General features: G+C 33.4%; 3 protein-coding genes across 7 annotated transcripts; 2 read left to right on the forward strand and 1 right to left on the reverse strand.

Annotated features, from left to right (window-relative positions):
- Nucleotides 1–361: 361 nt before the first annotated feature.
- Nucleotides 362–4,865, reverse strand: LOC129873791 (barley B recombinant-like protein D). Of its 2 annotated transcripts, XM_055948970.1 has the most exons (4): nucleotides 4,589–4,865; nucleotides 2,756–2,843; nucleotides 2,027–2,081; nucleotides 362–1,493 (listed from the first exon to the last, which is right to left on the reverse strand). In XM_055948970.1, the coding sequence occupies exons 2-4, from the start codon at nucleotides 2,803–2,805 to the stop codon at nucleotides 594–596; spliced, it is 1,005 nt and encodes a 334-aa protein (XP_055804945.1). In that variant the 5' UTR covers nucleotides 2,806–2,843; nucleotides 4,589–4,865; the 3' UTR covers nucleotides 362–593. The 2 variants fall into 2 exon arrangements, with proteins under 2 accessions (XP_055804945.1, XP_055804946.1); XM_055948971.1 differs by lacking the exon at nucleotides 2,756–2,843.
- A 2,599-nt stretch (nucleotides 4,866–7,464) lies between these two features.
- Nucleotides 7,465–8,509, forward strand: LOC129874181 (histone H1). Its single transcript, XM_055949426.1, has 2 exons — nucleotides 7,465–7,707; nucleotides 7,836–8,509. The coding sequence occupies exons 1-2, from the start codon at nucleotides 7,531–7,533 to the stop codon at nucleotides 8,280–8,282; spliced, it is 624 nt and encodes a 207-aa protein (XP_055805401.1). The 5' UTR covers nucleotides 7,465–7,530; the 3' UTR covers nucleotides 8,283–8,509.
- Nucleotides 8,510–12,571: 4,062 nt separating this feature from the next.
- On the forward strand, nucleotides 12,572–15,042 carry LOC129873113 (uncharacterized). 4 transcript variants are annotated; one of them, XM_055948126.1, is made up of 3 exons: nucleotides 12,587–12,690; nucleotides 13,051–13,090; nucleotides 13,402–15,042. In XM_055948126.1, exon 3 carries the CDS (start codon nucleotides 13,492–13,494, stop codon nucleotides 14,797–14,799), a length of 1,308 nt encoding a protein of 435 aa, XP_055804101.1. In that variant the 5' UTR covers nucleotides 12,587–12,690; nucleotides 13,051–13,090; nucleotides 13,402–13,491; the 3' UTR covers nucleotides 14,800–15,042. The 4 variants fall into 4 exon arrangements, with proteins under 4 accessions (XP_055804100.1, XP_055804103.1, XP_055804101.1 ...); XM_055948127.1 differs by having other exon boundaries at nucleotides 12,587–12,686; XM_055948125.1 differs by lacking the exon at nucleotides 13,051–13,090 and having other exon boundaries at nucleotides 12,572–12,690.
- The last annotated feature ends 6,661 nt before the right edge of the window (nucleotides 15,043–21,703 follow it).

The raw sequence follows: 21,703 nt of genomic DNA on the forward strand, positions 1-21,703 counted from the left end.
GTTATCTCTTTCTTCTTTTTCCTAAAAAATTGCAATTTTTATTTATTTTTCGTATATATATAAATTGTTTAGACCAATTTTTTGCTCATTTAAATTTGAAGAAATTACTTACTCTCAATATTAATAAACTATTAATAAGAGGCATGCCAAATGGATATTTTTTAAATTTTCCGAGTCAAACTCAAACAGTAATAAGTTATTACATCTTTTTTATTGATTGCTCCTCCTTTCCTACCACGTTGATTTTTTTTTCTGTAGATAAAGCAATAACTGAAGTTTGTTATGGTAATGTGAGGAAACAAATGATATACACAAATTGCTATATTCGCTGTCTAGGCGAAGCTATTTGACACCCAAATCATCATATTCATTAAACATATATTGACGAAAGCAAAAGTACAATACATGATATGTGGCCATTCTGATAAGATGAATTGGAACTCGACAGAGCTCAAAAAATGCGAATGAATAGCAATTAGCGGTATTATATCTCCTGCACAGTATTAAAGTACACTTTCTTTCATCCACAACACACTTTTTCTTACAATGCCTTCTCCATATTGTGAGGTACCAATCCAACGTGCACACAGAAGCTATTTCAATGTGCTGTAGCGGTTTGTGCCATGTTTAGCCCAGTGATCCTTCAGGTCAAGTGGAATAGACAGGTCATAACCTTGAGCAGCAAGACGATTAAGCAATTTACTGAAGGCACCACCACTCATCTTACGCCCACCCACCCGGGAATAGCGTTTGTTTGATATTTGAGGTAATGGATACATAGATATGGTAGTTGTGCAGCAGGCTGACTGCCACCCACCATGACCCCATTTATAGCATGGCTGTGGAGTCCCAGTACAGGAGCAAACTGGCACTGGCATGGCAGATTCATCAAAATTGATTTGGTTCAACCCCAAATTATCTTTCCATGACGTGAGCTGTGTATCTCCTTCCTTATCACTATCCATCTCTTGCAGATTTGCCCAATCATCTGATGTTGTAGCTATGACCTGCATATTTGAACTTTCTGTGCCAATTTTACCTACTCTTGGAATCTTGGCTTGCTTGTTGTGTCTGCTCTCTTTAGGTCGCCTGACCTTTTTAGGATTCTTTGCTTCAGAAGTATCTGTGTCTTTCAAGTAGCCAACTGTGGGATCTTCCATTGAACTATGAGCAGCTTCAGCTGTGGTTCTATGCATTTGCTGTTGGTTATAAATGTGCTTTGCACCACTTTCAGTTCCATTTCCTGGTGAATCTGGAACCATGTTGTTGTCATTTGTAGAGCTGTCCTGCAATCGAAGAGCAGTAATGGCATCGTCCCTTTCTTGAATCAAAGCATTACGCTCTGCAAGTGCTGCATCTCTCTGAAGCATTGCCATGTCTCGCTCAGCAAAAGCCCTCTTTCTCTCCTCTAGTGCCATATTCCGTTCACGGATGGCAGCATCCCTCTCGGCCATGATGGCCATGTAAGTCTTTATAGTAAAGTTATTGTGGTCCTTTATTAAAAGAGAGAATCATTAAGCATATACAAAATCAAATCAATTAAATATTAGTGCCGTAGCTTGTACAGAAAATTATTTTAGTTGCCAGTTAAGTGACACAACGATGATCCATGAGTAGATTCTACTAGTTATCTTATTGTGGTCCTTTATTAAAAGAGAGAATCATTAAGCATATACAAAATCAAATCAATTAAATATTAGTGCCATAGCTTGTTCAGAAAATTATTTTAGTTGCCAGTTGAGTGACACAACGATGATCCATGAGTAGATTCTACTAGTTATCTTTTTGGTGGTTATCCAAAATAGGTTCAGTCAAGTCTCATTAATTTGCAGTAAATGAAACCCAGTCTAAAAGATTTCAAATAAATAACTGATAATCACTGCTAAGATATACTATATTTAAAGTTTCTTAAACAAAAGTACTTGCAAGTTTTTCTGTTTCTTAAGAAAAACAAGCCACCTTTACTGAACAAGATTCTTCTGATACAGAAAAATGCAAAACCAAAGATATAAGTACATCGTCATACCATCATTAAGGGGGGAAAAGCATATGCTAAAGACCCATCTTGAATATGGACGTTTCTGCAGAAATACAAAAGAAAATACTTTATGTAGTGATCTCAAAGCAATCAAAATGCTAGATGAATGAATGCAGCACATCAGTCACAAACCCTAAATATTTATTGTTTTCAAGCTTCCCCAGAGACAGGAACTTTATCTTATCTCCATCTATTCTATCTAGTATTTCTCATGATTAAGTCTGTCCGTATGCCAAGAAAAAGGAAGCAAACACAAGTTTCCACCCAAAAAAGCAGTTCCTTTCTTTTACCATCTTTGACTTCTTAAAGAAGTACTAACAAACTCAGATCAATTCTTTTAATAAATACAAGAAAAAGGAAGCAAACACAAGTTTCCACCCAAAAAAGCAGTTCCTTTCTTTTACCATCTTTGACTTCTTAAAGAAGTACTAACAAACTCAGATCAATTCTTTTAATAAATACATGAACTTGTAATGTTAAGTTTCTAGTCCACTCTATCTATTTAATGTTGCTATTAACTCCAATTCCCAACTCTATAGGCAACTTAGCTAGGGATAGAACGAAATGAAAACAAAAGATCCAGTCAGATTGAAATTAAGTTAGTTATTAGTGTACTAAGTGTTGAAATTTCGAGAACTGATAATTTGTCTTAAAAAGGCAAATCACTATTTCTATAACCGAGAAGTCAATGAGGGCGGTGAAGGACCAATGACGCACAAATTGAAACTCGGTATATAATGGGTCTGCCCCTCTACCCTTCTCCACATAAATACCAAGCTTTTACCCGTGGCAGGGTTCAACAAACCTGCCAATGGTAAATCAAATATTATCAGAATGAAATAGACTTGAGTGGAGAACAATGGATATAGAGTATTTATATATTTGACCCCTACTAATTAAGGGATTGACACTAGTTGATTGAATTTTATGCAAATAAACTAAGGAAGCAAACACAAGTTTCCCCAACCCAAAGATAGTTTTCTCTCTTTTTACATCATCTCTAATTAGGTAGGTACGAAGAACAAATGGAGCTAGCATGGTTTTCTAGCATGACCACATCACTCACAGAGAATTACTAAAATAAAGTCACCTGTTGTAGATATAATACTAAGCAATTATGCCTCATTCAACAAAGTTGAATTAGACTACATTATCCTCTATAACCAACAACAGTAATAACAAACATGCCTCAATCATAAACCAATTGCAGTAAGTTGCCAGAAATTCCTATATTATATCCAGTAACAGACTTTTCTTGACACTTTATTATATAGTATTTCTAGATCAACAAACATCAGGTGAAAGATCATTCTTCCTCTCCTTATAAATTTTCATCAATCTTCTTAGAAAAAGCATATGTTGTAGACTTGTAGCTGTACAAAGCATAAATCCAAATTGGCTTTTTAACACCCTTGTGAAGTCCCCAAGTCTATGTTCTATCACTCACTCCCAAAGTTCCATCATATGACACATGTTGGATATTCTATGACCACTCCAGTTTATTAGGCACTAAATCTGAGTAAAAATCATTCTAATGTAACTTTGCTAGCAAACAATTTTCATTTCACAAGTGTGAGATATCAAAGAATTCAAGGTAAAAATTTTAAGGTAAGAATGACACCAATAAGTAAACCTTAATCCCAACTGATCAGGATTACCTATATGAATCCCTTTCTTTCAAATGTGTTCTGTCCTCAACTTAATTCTCATTGATTCTGAGACATTATAGGTCTCCCTAGACAATTTTTCTCTATTTAATTTTAGGTCAACCTCGTCATTGTTTATCAACGCTAATTCTTATAATATCACACCTTTTGATGTGTCCATAAAGGTTTAAGTAGAACATGGTCAAATCATCTTAGACGACCTTCTCTTATTACATCCTCCACATCTACTACATGCACCCTCACATATGGAACTTGTCCAATATCTCATGATTACACATCCATCTTACAGGTCTGTGTTCTATAGAACTTGCCCAATATTCACTTTCATACAACATTATTGTTCTCAGTGTTCTATAGAATTTGCCTCTTACTTACTTAAGCATCTTTTTATTCCATAGTATCCCTCATGTCATTCCTCCATTTTATCAACTTAACTATATGTGTTTCATCTACATTTTATTACATCATTCTCCTAAAGCAAAGTCTAGGCTCTATTATATGAAAGCAACATCTAGCAAACACTAAGGTTCAACAAGCAGTGAAGGCAATCAGATCATTTTTTAACCGAGAAAGGTCATCACATCAGTATATGTACAAAGTGTAAATCTAATCAAATTCGACCTCTTAAATCTACATTTCGGAAAAAGAACTCTTTCTAGAAGTGATTTTTTTATCGATGCACTGATGTTAAACAAGCTAAAACAACATAGATCAAAAGGTGTACACATAATAAGATCGGAAGCTGGGGTTTATACAAGTCATAAGCAAATAAGTTGAAGAAACCACAAAAATGCAGTTTGAATTAGCGAAATGACGTAGGAAAACAGAAGAGATCAAACAACAGAAACATGAAATTGGGAACGCCATTGGAACGAAGCTTTACCAGAGGGAGAGGGGAGAAGAAGAACTGAGCGAGAAAATTGATTAGAACCGATGCAGAGCTGAAGAGATTCGATGCCAAAAGCCTCTTTCTGTTGTCTTTTTTGTCTGTTCCTCTTTGTTTTCTATTTCTTTTTTCTTTTTTTTTTCTTTTTTTTTTCCGATTTGTCCCAGCTGATAGATTCAGAGAAGATGCTTATGCACGTCTAATCTCAGAATTGGTATCGAAAACGCTGTCGTTTATTATATTGGGCGACTAAACGACGGCGTTTCAGAATTTGACTCCTTTCAGGCATCATCGATCATGTTCGAATCCGAGCTTGCGTCGATCTCAATATTTATACGGGAATTACGGAATGGTCCCCTAAAGTAAGTTGTTTGTGATCATTTACCCACACAACTATATTTTATTATGCACTCTACCCTAGCTATTTTCTTTTCCTTATTTTTTTGTAGGGGTTGGGGTTGGGTTTTGAGGGGGAAAGGGTCATCTACATTGGAGTCTGGTTAATTGAATTTATTTTGGGTAGGACCTATTTAGAGATAACGTTATCTATAAAAAAAAATCAAACTCAAAACTCGAAATTAAAATTTATGATTAAAAATAAGCAATTTCATCTATTACCTCATATTCTTTGATGTTTATTTGCGATCAATTGACTTGCACTTGATTAGGGGCAAAATTATTATATGGGTGTCATAAAGCATTTTCTCATGACTCTGTACAATCAGGAAAAATATGAGGTTCTACTTAGCATGGGTGAATAATATGTAAAATCTGATGCAATAATTTGCCACTAGTGTCCATTTTCCCCCCTTGGTGATTTTACTTCTAATGAATTGAAGGTACTTATTTAAATGGCGTTGTTGGCTTATCACGTCATGGAGATCAAAAGTTGGCTAATTGACTAAAAGTCACTAATGAAATAGTAATAATAAAATCAAGATGACAAGACACAAAACCGAAAAAGATAGGAGCGATAAATTTTTATTTTTCTTCAAACTATTGTATAGATTAATTGAATTATTTTTTTATTTATAGAAAAAATAAGTTATTGTAAAGCTTTTCATAAAGATATCTACATGAACTATTTATCTTGTTTGATCGCAAGCTTATTCATAAATCAGTGTATTTATACAAACATTCATAATATGGTGTATTTATAGATAATGTGTCTCATTAAAATCTTATTAAAATGGGAGAAAGGAGAAATAATTTATTTCTATTCAAACTTTTGTACAACAAATTGAACTGATTTCATGTTTAGAAGGTATAACAAAAATCTCTTTTTAAGACATATAAATTCAAAAATGATATATTTTCCTTCAAAAACAAGTTCATTCAAGTTTAAAACAAATACTCGCTCCCTTGTAGACAAATAAACTGAAATAGTGACAAAAACCTTTTAAATGATTCAAAACTATTACTTCTCTCGCTTCCAACTATGGCATGTTGGTTACCGCAACCATGCACATGAATACACACCAAAGCACTATCAACCAATTCCAAAGAAATCAAGTCACACCGCATAACAATCAGGTAATGATTACAGAGTAATAGTACTAACCTAAATATTAAAAAAGAAGTTGTAGCAAAACCTTTTTGGTCGTTGTTTGATTACAAATTTATCCAATTGCAAATTTATTTTGCTGCAAATTTATTCAATTATAAATTTATTCAGAAAATTGTATATTTAAAATGACATGCATAATACAATATATTTATAAACATTATTTATATTCAAGAAAATTTAGATCATACGAGACATTTAGATTAAAAATTTTCTTTTTGAAAATATATAGACATACTTGCATTTACGATATTATATTACGTTTATATAGCCATTACTTTAATTTCTTTTGTTATAATTATCTTAAACCATTCATCATTAATATAAATCAATTATAATTTGACCAATTTGTCTTTATCAGAATTATACTATTCAATTATTTGTATAAAAAGAATGTTTGCTTGTGTAATCTTTTCGGAAATGTTTAAAATAATATTTTTTTAAAAAATTTATGAGCAAATTTATACATCAGCTAATATGCGTGGTAAAATGTTTATATTAACTATTACCCTCTCCGTTTTTATTTATATGTCATCATTTTAGATTTCACGTGCATTAAAAAACTAAGTAAGTTTATTATTTTATTTTTTTAAAATATTTTTTTGAAGTCAAGTTTTCAATCAATGAACATAAATTAATTAATTTGACCAATAGACATGAATTATTTACTTAGTTTTTCTACGTTGGTCAAATGTATATTTTTAAGTCTAATAACTCACAAAAATAAAATAATAATAATGTCATTTATGCATTGATTTTGTGAAATGACAAATATTAAGAGCGATCTATTTTTAGTAAAGATAACATATAAATAAAAATGAATGGAGTATTTTTAAGCCTACAAAATTTAAAAGGGAACAAATAAAAGTGAATGGAAAGAGTATTATAATTCTTTAATGACCTCAAAATAGATGCAAATGACCATCATTTTGCTTATTTCCAGCCAAATTAGATTCAGCATTTTCTTAACTTCAATCTCCTAAAAAGCTCCACATCAAGATTCAAACTGTGTGCATCAAATTTTAATCCCAAGTTTAAATAGAAAACACACCCCCTAATACACTCACAATGAATGAAAAACGAAAGACAGCACCCAGTATTTCTTCTCTTTCTAGAGTAGACTAGACAAGAATAACAGCTCTTAATCCAACACACAATTGAATCAACGTCTAGATGACATCCACGTGTGCTCTCCTGATTAATTCTTCAGAAAAGTCCGATCCGTGTCACCCTAAATTAGCCAATCAAAATGCAGAGATCTGTGAAACCAGGATCGTCACTCTAATATAAATAGCGTAAGTTGCATTACAGAATGATCATAACAAATCGCAATACGGCAATTTGAGATATTTTGAGGATTGTGAGAATTGAGAAGATGTCGGCAACAGGTGAAGTTGAGAACCCCGCCGTCGTGCAGCCACCGACAGAGGCTCCCAAGGTTAAGGAGCAGGCTCCGGCCACTCAGAATTCTGTTAAGGAGAAGAAACCTAGGTCTCCCAGAGAGAAGAAGCCTAAATCTGCTAAGACTGTAACTCATCCTCCTTATTTTCAGGTATTTATTAATTCGTCAATCGCTAAAGCTGTGCTCTTCATTTTTATTTTGCCGATTTTCATCGAGTATAGATTATTTAACTTGCAAATTTCAGCTTTATTAAGTTTTTTGGTATGGAATTCCTGCAGATGATTAAGGAGGCTCTGTTGGCTCTGAACGAGAAAGGTGGATCGAGTCCGTATGCAGTTGCAAAATACATGGAAGACAAACATAAGGATGAATTACCGGCGAATTTCAGGAAAATTCTAGGTCTTCAATTGAAGAATTCTGCAGCAAAGGGGAAGCTTCTCAAAATCAAGGCTTCATACAAGCTATCTGAGGCTGGAAAGAAGGAGACTACAACAAAAACATCTACCAAAAAGCTTCCCAAGGCCGATCCTAAGAAGAAACCTAGAAGCACCAGGTCCACAGCCACTGCAGCGAAGAGAACAGAGACGCCGAAGAAAGCAAAAGCGACACAGAAACCGAAGAAAGTTGGAGGCAAAAGGACAAGGAAATCTACTCCTGCTAAAGCCAAGCAGCCAAAGTCTATCAAGTCTCCTGCTGCTAAAAGGGCCAAGAAGGTTGCAGTCTAAGTATGACGGTGGGCTGATACAGAGTATATATAGGAGGAGTAATGGTTTGCTTCTTGTTGTTCTGTGAATAGGAAAAAAGAAGCTGTTACTTTTTGTCGTTGTAGTTTGTAGTGTAGGTAGTAGAATCACAACCCCTTCTTTGGTTTGCTGAAGTTTGGTTAATGAACGTTTTGTATCTGTGCAAATTAAGGTGTAGTGTTCTGTTAAAAATCTACTTTTTTCTGCAACATGCTTTGTTCCCAATTGCCGTGTTAGTAATAGTCATTAATGGCGCGGTATAGTCAATTGGTTGATCGTTGGTGATCAATTTGCTCATTTGATATCTCATGCTTCCAATTACATACAGTTGATCAATTGCCTCTATCACAAATTTCAAGATTTTGTATGAACAAACACACGAACAATTTTACAGCATAGGGATTTGTCCCTTCTTTTTTCTCGTCCTCTCTTCTCTAGTCATTTAGATGGGGAAAAAAATATGCACTTATACATCCTGTAGAACACACTCTTTACTACTACAAGAACCAAATCTATTCAGTTTAATATATTAATGAACCATCAATTAAGTAATAGAGAAATGAATGTATGTAATGTATCTATTCGTTCGTATTACATTTAAGTTTTTACCCTTACCCAATAAGGAGAGGATAAGTATCAAACATCTCTTCCATATATTTGGAGCAATATTTTGGTTGGATAAGGGTCAAAATTACCATCGAATTATTTGAAATAGTTTGAATATATTCTTTAATTATTTTTGAAATCAAATATATCTTCAACGTTATTAAAAAATACCACAAATATTTTTTTATTTAACGTTTAGCCATTAAAACTGACATGACAGTGCTTCATGAAAAAAAAATACCTACATCCACCTCAGTCTCTCTCCCTCTTCTTCTTTCATTTAGGAGTATTTTTGACTCCCTTTTTATAATTTTAATTTTTTTTTCTAATTTTCCTATACCACCAGTCCACCACTAGGGCTATACAGGACAAACTGATAAATCGCACCAAACCAATAAATCAAACCAAACAGGAAAAAAAAATCAACTAGTGGTTTGGTTTAACTTAATTTGGTATTTGGAAAAAAATCCGACTATTATAGGGTTGGTTTGATTTTAACTAAAAAAAAGTCAAACCGAACCTAAATCGATCCGATTATAGATATACTACTTTTAAATTATGTTATACATAAAAATATTTATTAAAATGTAATTTATAAATATTTTTTAAAATTTTTTCATAATTTTTGTTTTCTTTCTTACATTTAGATTTGGACTTGAGAAGTCCATCTAAATAATATACAAAAAAAATCCATCTTATAAAGTTATATTATAAAATTAAAACTTCAAACAGTGTTCTGCCTCCATCTTATATGTTGATATTTTGTACTGGAACTTTTTTTAAGAAGCACTGCTCTGTGTTTTTTCTTAGATACTATGAAAAATCTGAGAAACTCGAAAAACACCGAAAAACTCGAAAAAATCCGAAAAACCCGAGAAAAATTGATATCGAACAACCCGACTTTTATTGGTTTGGTTTGGTTTATAGATTTAATAACCCGACACAAATGGTTTGGTTTGATTTTAAAAAATCCGAACCAACCCGGTCCATGTACACCCCTAACCACCACCTAGAAAATTTTAAAAATAATAATAATTAATAATTAAAAAAATGGGTGGGATTGTGGAGGGAGGGTATATGTGATGCCACAGATGGTGTCAGAAATTTAGAAAAAAAAATAAAAAGGGGTAAAAATTATCCTGAACTAAAGAGGAAGAGAGAAAGGCCGACATGACCGTTTGTGTGGATATTTTTTCATGTGGAACTGTCACATCAACTTTAACGGCCAACCATTAAGTGAAAAAGTATCTATGATCTCTTTTGATAACGTCAAGGGTATAGTTAAACTCAAAAATAATTAAAGGATATATTTGAACTATTTCAAATAGTTCAAAAGTAATTATGACCCTTTTCCATATTTTGGTACATACTTCAAACATTTGTTATATTATATATCCATAAATAGACAGAGTGTAGGATAAAAAAACATATATAATCTAATTTGTGTTCGTTTTGAAGGCGCAAACTCAAAAATAATTCGCCATAATTTACATAAATGTACTACATTAAGAAAATATTTACCATTTATAGTAATAATATATTTTTCACTGAATACTTATAATACAATTTTAATACATATTAGCGAGAATAATGTATAAAACTCATATAATACAAATTTTATCAATGGATAATATATTTATCACATACTTTAATACACTTATAATACATTGTGTCAATTTCTTACCAAACAAGTATAATATATTTTAAAACACTTATAATATATTTATATTGCATACATGACACATATATTATAATATTGCTATACATTACTTTAAATGATAATAAATAAAAAAATATAGCCAAAATCATAAATTATTTATTAAAAAAAAATTCCTAGTATTTTTTCCATACTTCATTCCATATAAAATAAATAAAGCCCATATAATAACTCTAAGTGGGCATTGACTTTAAAATTTGAGATATTAATTTTAAAAATTTGATTTGAAATCAATGATAATCGATCGAATCAATCGAATCTAACCGTATCGAACTAATTTATATCCTTTTTTTAATAAAATCGTGGACTTTTATTTAAGTGTATAACCGCCCCAAACAATTGGGATGGTCTTTTTAATTTAGAGAAAAGACATAAATTACCTTTTGAAGTGGTACTGAAAAATCAGTTACACACTTAAAATATCATGGCGACCTATTACACACCTAAACTATCTAAAAGTGAATTTATTACCCCTCTAAAACTGACGTGGCAAAAAAATAAAAATAAAATAAAAAAATAGCCCGTCAGACTAAAATTAAAGTAGAAAAAAATAAAAAATAATAATTACCCCACCCCCCGCGTCTTTTCTTCTCCACACCCACGCACCCTCTTCTTCTTCACACCCACCTATTATCCTTTTCTTCTTCATTCTTTATTTTATAACACAATTCTTTATTTTTCATCACACTCACCCACCCTCTTCTTCTTCACACCCCACTCATTATCCTCTTCTTCACACCTTCCTCTATTTACTTTTCATTTTGAATCTTATTTTTTCTTTCAAAATCTATTAAGAAGAAGAATTCTAACTAAAAACTTATAAGTCAAACTTCTTTTTTGTTCCACTTTAAATATGGAAGGAGTGTGAATTTGATTTAAGTGGTTGAATCACTCTCAATCACCACATTTGTTCAGTTTATCGGCTAATCAATAAATGATTTTTATCTTCAAAACTCATTGAAAAGGGCAGTGCAAGAGAAATCATACAAAAATGATCGGATCTTGGTACGCCCTGAAAAAGATATGAGGTGTTCTTGGCGATAAACTGAACCGTACGGCAAAATCTATGCAAACAGTCCTATTAAATGTTTAAGATCAAACAATGCGACACCAAAGTTTTACATTCTTAACTTCTTGGCGAAGAATTGTAGTACTTTGAACATACTTGCGAAAGAAATATTTTAATAATAGTATATTTTGAGATGATACTTTTAAATTTTTAAAAAATAAAAATTAACTGAACCGTACAGATACCGAAGAAAAACCGACATGATTGGGATGGAATTAAAAAAATCTAATTTTGGTTATATATTATAAAATATCAAAAAAATGAAATGGTATACTCTTTAAGAAATAATTGACCGAACCGTCCCATTGACACCTTCAGTCAGTATCATGTGAAATGATGAGATTAAAGCTTGTAATATCATGTAATATTATGTAATCATCAATATTTATCTATAAATAAAATATTAAAATATGTGATTTATTAACAAGATGTTTTAGATATTATGATACCTTATCTATAAACTATGATTTGATCATTTGTTAAAAATATATGATCATTGGAAAAATTCTCATATTTATGAATAAAAATATAACTTAAGCAATCTAAATTACATGATGCAAATACAATTTTAATTTCAAATCAACTTTTAAATCACTAATTCTAAAGTATGTTCTAAAGTAAATTTAATCTTTCATTTTTGCTCTCTTTGTCTTATATTATTTGTCCTTTTTTTTAAACGCTTTCTTAAAAAATTATAAGTAAAAAATTAGTTTTAGTTTACTTTTACAGAATTTTTTTTGAACTTTACAAACTTATTTATACTTATTTTTTTTAATTATAAGTGTAAAATAAAAATATATAATTAATTCTTTTTAATTTTATAAATTGAATAGTAAGTTAGGATAATTATTTTACGGAGGGAGTATTAATAAATAGAACAGGAAAAGGAAATATCAAGAAAATATCAGACGGGTTGATTCGGTAGACTATTATACTATCCGGCGGCGTCAATTCTCCACCGGCGACGTACGAATCTCTTTCTCGTCCATAATCGGTCTGTAAGTTTCTTTATCTCTCTCCCTCTTTCCATCTCCTATTCTAGATATCCTCCAAAACCCTAATTCAAATAGTTTCCTTTATGTTAATTGGTAAAGTTATCAACGTTTGATTTGTTTAGAATGATTTTTTTCTTTGTCTACTCTTACTGTAGATAGAAATCCTTTAATCCGTGTTCTACTGTGCTTTATTGGTTTTTTTTTTCAAGTTAATTTTGCGTTCTTATTTGTTTCGATGTTGTAATTACTTCAAGGATCTATGACTACTAATCTGCCTTTTGAAGTATTACAATAAACTTAATGCGGATTTTTAATATAGAAAAAGTGAAATCAGAGGCTAAAAGGTGGAGTTTCTTCATTTAGGTTGTGGAGTTTCAGCACTTTGGGAAAGTCACAGATCTAAGTATTTGCCAAATCCTTCTAGTTATTCATGTCAACAATTTGATTTCTGATATACTGCAACAAACAACTGAGAATTTGAAAAGAATCTCTTACCTATCAATCTCGGGAATCCATACCATCATCGAGATTCCAGACTGCCTCTTGAGTTGATGTTGGACAACTTGGTAGCTATATTTGTTTGTATGGCTACCAGTATTGAGATGGAGTTTGATATAAGATCTTCATTTTGAGCTTTATGTTCAATTAAATACCAAAAACTGTACTCATTTTCATTCTGACTTACTATCCCATTTGGTTGCTTTTTATGTGTAGGTATTACGGGTAAGCAAGAGAGAAATTCTCTATCCTTGATAGGGTGTCTGCTTTAGGAGTTGGAATAAGTGTAAGTTTGGTAGATTTTTGATGGCTCTGAAGTTTCTGAATAAGAAGGGATGGCACACGGGTAGTCTTCGGAACATTGAAAATGTATGGAAAGCAGAGCAGAAGCATGATGCCGAACAGAAGAAGTTGGAGGAGCTCCGCAAGCAGATCCAGGAGGAGCGTGAACGCAGTGAGTTTCGCCAACTCCAGGAACAAGCTGGCTTGGTTCCCAGGCAAGAGAGGCTGGAATTTCTTTATGATTCCGGATTAGCTGTTGGAAAGGGAAGTTCTAGTGGGTTTGAATCTTTGTCCAAGCCGACTGATCCTGTAACAACTGCTGTAACAACTGTTGACTCCAGTTCTTCTGCCAAGCCACAAGCATCTGTGCCAGGAGCTCTATTTGAGGACAAGCCACAATCTTCCAACGATGCTTGGAGGAAACTCCATTCTGATCCCTTGCTTATGATTCGTCAGCGAGAGCAAGAAGCCCTTGCACGTGTGAAGAACAACCCTGTCCAGATGGCCATGATTCGCAAATCTGTTGAAACAATGAAAAATAAGGATAAGATGCATGATGAGAAAGAGAAGGATGAACACAGACATAAACATCGAGACAAGAAATCAAAGCATCACCACTCGAAGTCAAAGCATTTGAAGAATTCGTCACCTAGGCATACATCTGATCCAGATGAATGCTCAAGTGAAGATGATTTCAGGAGAAAGAGAGAGTCTCGCAGGGACAAGAAGTTTAATGATCAGAAATTGTCTCGTAAAACATCTGATCCAGATGAAAACTCGAGTGAAGATAATTTCAGGAGAAAGAGAGAGTCTCGCAGGGACAAGAAGTTTAATGATCAGAAATCGTCTCTCTTACGAGATCCTGAAGGAGACAATAATATTGACAGAGAAAAAACTAAGATTAGGCATGATAATCTTGAAGCTGCGAAATATGAGAGGCAGACAAGAACTGATCCACCAAGGCACGAATCCCATCGTAACTCTCGTGGGGAGACTAGATCTGATCTGCCAAGGCATGAGTTGCGTCATAACTCTCGCAAGCCTGTTAGACTTTCTGAAGAGGAGAGAGCTGCTCGTCTACTGGAGATGCAGAAAGATGCTGAGGTGCATGAGGAGCAAAGATGGAAAAGACTTAAGAAGGCAGAGGAAAAAGACGCTAAGGAAGTTGTACAAGCTGGCTCGTCTGGTGGTAGGAATTTTCTGGATGCTGCTCAAAGAAGTGTTTATGGTGCTGGGAAGGGAGGAAGCTCCACAATTGAGGAAAGTGTTCGTCGCCGAACACATTATTCGCAGAGAGCAGAAGCTTCAGAAGGCAATGCTTTTCGGCGATAAAATGGTTGGCAAAATTAATGTAGTTCCTGCAGAGTTTTTCCATAACGAATCACTTCATGTAATCCAAATGTATTTCATTTTGATCACGCTGTTTATCTGTTATCATACTGAACGATAATTGTGGGATCAAGGTCAGTTTAAATATGCTGGTTTTCTCTGTGCAAAAAAATGTTTTTAAGGTGGCTGGCTAGTTACTTGAGCTGTGAGATTGTGCTGTTAGCTTTTGATCAGATTAATATTTTATCTTGATATCACTGTTGGTTCATTCGGCTGAAAGGAAGTCTGCACCAACCACTGGCAGAATCAGGATATCTTAGTTATGGATTCCTCATTCACCTATCAGGAGTAAATAAAACCCAATAATTCCAAATGATGCACTAACCTTCTGATCGTCAAGCTAACTTTAAGTGCCTGGTCTGTGAAACCCTTCAAGGTAACTTATTTGTTCGTTCCTGTTGGCCTTCTTTAACTTATTTGCTTAATCCCCTTCACCATTGTCATCCAGCTTCCTATGATCTATTTTTATCGTTTGATGACAATAGGGAGTTCTTCAATTCCATTTTGTGTTTTGGTAGATTTGAGGTTTCTCATTAATTGGTTTGTGCAGTTCAAGGGTCACAAAGAGGCCTTTACATGTTCTGTTTGAGAGCGCAATGTTGGCGATATCCCGGTTATCCTTGATGTGTAAGCACCCCTCACTTTCAACCCTAAGGTTGTGAGTTCGAGCCACCAAGGGAGCAAAAAAGCTGGGAGCTCCTAGGGAGTGGTAAAAAAAACAAAAAAAGAACTGTCATTGTTGATACATCTGAAAAAAAATCAAATTGTTAACTTCATTTTTCTCACGTTTATATATCAATTAATGTTTGATTCATTACTGAGGAGCTGAATCAAGCATGTGGTGTATATGTGTGGTACAATTTATAGCTTTTGTATGTACATATGCTTTTTTTGGGTCCTCTTTTTGATATGAATGTTAGATTTCTTTTAGTGCCCTTGATCTTTTTGAAAAAGCTATTTTTTAGTGTCTTTGACTGGGTTGTTTTCATAGTTTCTTTGATGTTCGTCCTTTTTCTTTATAAGCAACTACTACACCTCAATCCCAAAGTGGTTGGTATTGGTTATATGAATTCACTTTCTACTTCACTTCAGTAGGTCTTTTTAATCTTGTTACAAATTTCTATTAGTAGAAAATGTAGAGGACTTCTAATGTCTTCAAACCTTTTTTTTTCTATTTCAAAAAAAAAAAGGTTCTAACATTAGAAGTCCTCTACGTTTTCTACTAATAGAAACTTGTAACAAGATTAAAGACCCATACTGAATGTTGGACCTAGTGTAAGTTTACAAATATTAACAAGCATTGACCCCAACTAATTTATGTTGTCTATATGGATCTTTTTATTTTATCATGATCTATTTTTCGCTAAGTCTGTTAGGATTCAATGAGATTGTAGGTCTTTTGAGATAAGTTTCTTCCATTTGATTATAGGTGCGTCTTGTCTCATTTTTTTCGTATGGCAGGATAAATGCATTTTTCTGCTAAATTTAGTGAGAAAAAATCAATAAGGTCATGAATCACACATTTCTGAGCTAGCATGATCCTCACTTGTGGTGGTGATAATTTGTTCTTATATATGAGTTTTGGGCCATAAATATTTGATTGTTCATGGTCATGGCACTTCAACCTTTTCGCCTGAGTTTTATATTTCTGTTGAAAGCTTTAGTTTTGCTAGTTTCTGGTTTACAGTGGTTCAAGTTGGTGTTTAAGTAGGCTAATCTTTCTTCTGGATTCTCGTCATTTGTGAATTGTGATTAGAGAATCTCGGGGTTCTGCACTTGTAAGTGCATTGTGTAATGGGGCATGCATTTGTCTGTGCGCATGCCGCATAGATAAAATTGAACTTTTGAAGAATGAAAGAAATGCAAAGTTGGATGTTTCGGGCAATGGTATAATAGATATGGGATGGTTGAAATAAAGAGTGGCTCTGGACAGAAATTAAAACCCACCCTCTCCCTCCAAAAGAAAAAAAAAGAATGTATTTCTTAGATATAAACCACATCAAATTAAGTTACCTCTGTATTCTTTTTTCTATTTCATGCTAATGAGGTGGTTTGAGGGTTTCTACAGCAACTACTGTGCTTCAATGTCAAATAAGTAGGGATCGGCTATAAGAATCTTTGTTGTCCATGTCACTCCATTTAAGCACATTTCAGACTGATATTTTACAAAATAAAATGGTTGGAGAGTTTTTAAGTGGAAGAAATTGTGATGATGCGTTACACCAACTGCTTGGCTCTGTTTTAACTAAGTACTGTGGAGAAAGATGTCAAGAGATGTAGAAGAGATGCACCACTCTTCTTCATACTGATTATCAGACAGTAGGAAATGTATTGACTCAAGTGAGAGGAATGGAGTACATAAAAGATTTAAGAGGAAGAATTTAAGTCTCATGTCTAGATAAGGTACCTTAATTATTATCGCGTCTGAATAAAGAACTCATGTCTGAACAAGGTACTTTAATTTCTATTAAGTTTATGTGTGCATGTTAATAGGTTAATTGAAAATACACGTTGAGGCATCATAAAGTAATTCATTGTCGGTGGTAATATGTAATGCTTCTTGTACCCAAGATTGTGCAGGCTATGTCTCTCCTTGAAACTTCTTTTTGAATTACTTCTGTAGTACTGTTGGATGAGCTTATGTGAGGAATTATTGATTATATGCTTCTGAAGCTCTTGCCTCTCTGCTTTGCTGCTACTTGAAATATCTTCATGTTAGTTGAAATATCTGAGATGATTGGATGAAAACGATGAAGATATTAGCTGTAGTTGCTCACTGTCACTAAATTAAGGTTCTTGGAATTGAAACACTTGAGTATGGAAATAGCTGTAGTTGCTCACTGTCACTAAATTTAAGGTTCTTGGAATTGAAACACTTGAGTATGGAACTTTGCAGCATGATCACAAGAAAGGACCTAGCTGTAAGAGGATAAAGAAATGTAAAAAAAAAAAAAAAAAAAGATCACTGGAATAACATGTGAATTTGTTTATTGGGAATCTGATAATATTGATTTGGATCATCCGTGTCTTTTTTAGGATAAAAACTAGATGAATTTTAGCATCCATTGATCCTTGTGTGATGGTAATTTACTTCTCAGCATGTCTGTTAACGATGTCACATCATCTATTTGGGCTTAAAAGTTGAATTTATGTTGTTGCTGTCAGTTTGTATTTAGTTTTTCTCTGTATTTCGTATATTCTTTTTCTTTATCTTCAACTTGTTTGTTGTTTCCGTCGATGTACTTGTTTCAGCTGTAGAGAAAAATCTATATGTACTTTGCAGGTATTCTTATGTGACATAAATTGAGAATAACAGTTCGGTGCCTCAATAAAGAGAATTACTCTGTTTTCTATTGATGCACTATGATGGACTAGTGGAAGTCACATGCTACTGGTGATTTGGCCAAACATCTTAAGTGCAAGGGATCTCTTCTACACTAGTGGTCCAATTGCATATGTGGATGGAGACCTAACCCCATCTATTTGTTGCTCATCTGAAGCTTGATGGTTAAAGTTAGTGAATTAGGGACAGATCAGAACTGGGATAGACTTGTAACAACACTGAACAATAACTTTGGGTGGTTTTAAAGCATGTAAGAAACCCCCACACTCCAACCCACTCACTAGACTATTTTATTCAAATTTGGTGTGGAGTTTCTAAGTTTTTTGGTATGAAGTGTTTTTTCTTCTTACAAATAAGCTGTTGGTGGCAGACTACTACCCCGCCCAATTTATGTGATGTACTGGGTCTAAGAAATATGCGAAGACTTTGCAATGTTTCAAAACTATTCTTAAAATAAATGAATTTTAAAATAGAAGAGTACACCTTTATGTACTTTTTGCCAAATAAGTGGGATCCAACATGGGTAAAATGTTGATAGTGTCATTAAATAATTGTCAAACAAGGAAATGTGTCATTTCTTTTTGAGACAGACTAAAAGGGAAAGTGTGTTGAGTAACATTTTATGCATTGACGATTTAAGCAATTTGGAATTTTTTGCAGGCATTGTTTTTTCGAATATTTGTGTTGTGGCTTGGATTGCCATGTTTCCCTTGATGGAGTTTTGTTTTGTTTGAAGCAGTAATGTTTACCTCTCTCCAGTAATTGTATACTTGAAGGGGGCTTACATTGATTAGTTTCATTATGCAGGCATCTTTGTATGGTTGGTACCTAGTCACTTCGCCAAGTGCCAACATTCCTTTTAACCATCACCACATGTCCCCACTTCCTTCATGTTTCATGTGCAATTCATAGGTTGATTGCAGCATGTTTCTTTGATGATTGGTAGTAGTGTGACATGTTTTTCTACTGACAATTGTGAAAACATTACGGCCCTCCAGCGATGAACTTTGAGTTGTACAAATACATAAATAGTTGATTGTATTTGGATGGCTATGGATTGTAGAGTGAGTTTGGATGGCCTTTCTAGGACTGTTTTTGCTGCATCTTTTCCTGGTTCTTGATCTATTCTTTAACTTAAGCTCCTGATCACTCATTCCTGGATACCACTTGGTTATTTATGCTGAGGACCCACTCAAAATGCTACATGAGCTACAGTTTTATTTGAATGACCACTATACCTGTTTTTATGCGTGTTTCTCCCGTTAGAACCTTCAAATTCAATCACTCTTGCATTGTGCCCTATTTGTCATGCTATTCAACTCTTCTCCCCTTCATGTTCTTGATTTTACTACTATTCCTTTGCTGCTACTTAAAATTTTATCTACATGTATGGATATAGTTAAGAGAATGCCATCAGGGTCGAAGCTATAGGGGGGGCGCAAGGGGGTTATCCAAATTCCCTGTCGGAAAATTACACTATGTACAAGGTCAAAATTATTTTATTGTGTGTGTTGTGTTACTTTAGTTTCTTTTAGTGGTTATTATTTTTAATCCTCTTAGTGAAAATCGTGGCTCAATTATTGGTTGCCATTGTAGCTTACCTTGCAATGCATTAGTACCTAAATCCTAATAACTCTGCCACTGAAGCAATGCCCATTTTAGGAGTAATCATAGACGAGAATGTGTTCAACCAAAACAATATTGCTTGCTTTATTGCCTAACTATGTCAGCATGAGTGATCGTCATTTTTTGCAGTAGTGAAGGTGATATTTGGACCACACAACATGTGGCAAACTGAATACGTGTTAAACAAATTCTCAATTGTTTATTAACCATTTCTGTGACAGTTTTGGAGATGCAAAATGGCTATGTAGAAGAGAGGACGGCGTGGAAGATGGGGAAATTATTATGCACATATAGTATGAGAGATTACTAAATAATTAATGATAAAAAGTAGTGGTACCTGTCTGAATAATTTAGGTAACAACATATGTACAGATATAAATTAGGGAAAAGGGCATGCTTTCCCCCTTATTGTTCAACATATGTAAGAGCAATTTAAGATATAGTAATTAAATTATTAAGACAGTCATATACTATTAGGGTAACTCATGATTGCAATTGGTTTTTCTAGGTAAAAAAAGAAAAGGTGTAACGTGTCCCTTTGATTAATTAATTAAGGCAGCATCAGTACAATATGACCTGTGGCGTGACAACTTTTTGTACCCCGTTGAAGGAGGCATTATCATATGTTACTGTTTCTGGTCTCCACCCCACCCCCACGCAAAGAGAGAATTTTTATTGTAAAAAGAAAAGTATACCTAGCTGAAACGTAACTCTTAAAAGTAGTCTTGAAAGAAACAAAAAGATAAAACGAAAGGTGAATATTTTGTCCTCTGCCATCCTTTTAGTACTACTTGAATAGAAAGGCATAATTGTAAGGATTTATACAGCTAATCCAATTTGTTTGGATTGTGACTAGTAGTTACTCTATTATTTATTTATTTTGTAGTATTTGATATTCAGAGGAAGTTAACTCGAACAACAAAATGGTTGGAAATTGATAAGATTTGCTATAAGGCATTTTCTATTACAATTAACATTTTTAGATGGATGTTTTTTATTTGAGTTTGATAGGCAAACAACTTAACTATCTGTCGGATGTTTCTGTGAGTAACCATGTAGATCTTTCTTATTTGGGATATTTCAAAGTAACAATTCGAGAAACTTGAAAAAAAGAAATGAAACAAAAAGTAGAAGAAAGAAATTCAGGGTATGAACTAATTGGTTAGATTTCTACAAATACAAAAATCTGTTCTAAACTTTATTGTCGGACACCAATTTCCATGATAAGAATACTGATTGGTACCAAACTAGTAAATGCCAAAAATTTTAATATTGGACTTGGCATGTGTACGGCACAAGCAAGACAACATAAGAAATAACCCACGAGTCAAGTTGTGTGACAATATTTCTTTTTAAGTCAGTTAAAAATAAGTATATTTTGAAATCTAATAATATAATATAATTTAAAAATAATTATTTTATAATCCTATAAATACTCATAACTTATTTTATGTCATAAATTTCAAAAAATTTTGTATAATATTTTTTAAACTTCGCGAACAATCAACTATAAGTTGAACTAGTAGGAGTACTTTGTCATTTCTTTCAACTTGGCTACATTTTATACTATTTGTATTTCCATCAACTATTGTCCAAATGGCTACTTTTGAGAAGAGACAAAGCATGCCAAAATAGAAGCCATAGCGATGGTGCACACAGCGCATGCTAGGCAACACACTGGCCCACTATAGCATATTTCTTCTTCTTCTTAATCTTTGCCTTTGCTAATATTTTGTACTACATGCCATGTTTATTATGCTTTCTCTTTTTTATGATCAATCTAATATCCCATTTAAACCATTACAAAACATTTCCCCATTGGTCAATTTTCAATAGTCCTACCATTGTCATACACTTGTCAAATATTCTTTTCTTTTT

Source organism: Solanum dulcamara, chromosome 11 (genome assembly GCF_947179165.1).
Source record: "Solanum dulcamara chromosome 11, daSolDulc1.2, whole genome shotgun sequence".
In the NCBI taxonomy this organism is placed as follows: Eukaryota; Viridiplantae; Streptophyta; class Magnoliopsida; order Solanales; family Solanaceae; genus Solanum; species Solanum dulcamara.

Coding starts and splice junctions, on each gene's coding strand:
- LOC129873791 (XM_055948970.1), bottom strand. CDS start 2,805: ATGTGGAGAAGGGTAGAGGGGCAGACCCATTATATACCGAGTTTCAAT. Junction 2,082..2,755: donor TATATACCGAGTTTCAATTT/GTGCGTCATTGG, acceptor GTATTTCTGCAG/AAACGTCCATATTCAAGATG. Junction 1,494..2,026: donor CTTTTCCCCCCTTAATGATG/GTATGACGATGT, acceptor CTTTTAATAAAG/GACCACAATAACTTTACTAT.
- LOC129874181 (XM_055949426.1), top strand. CDS start 7,531: ATGTCGGCAACAGGTGAAGTTGAGAACCCCGCCGTCGTGCAGCCACCG. Junction 7,708..7,835: donor CTCATCCTCCTTATTTTCAG/GTATTTATTAAT, acceptor GAATTCCTGCAG/ATGATTAAGGAGGCTCTGTT.
- LOC129873113 (XM_055948125.1), top strand. CDS start 13,492: ATGGCTCTGAAGTTTCTGAATAAGAAGGGATGGCACACGGGTAGTCTT.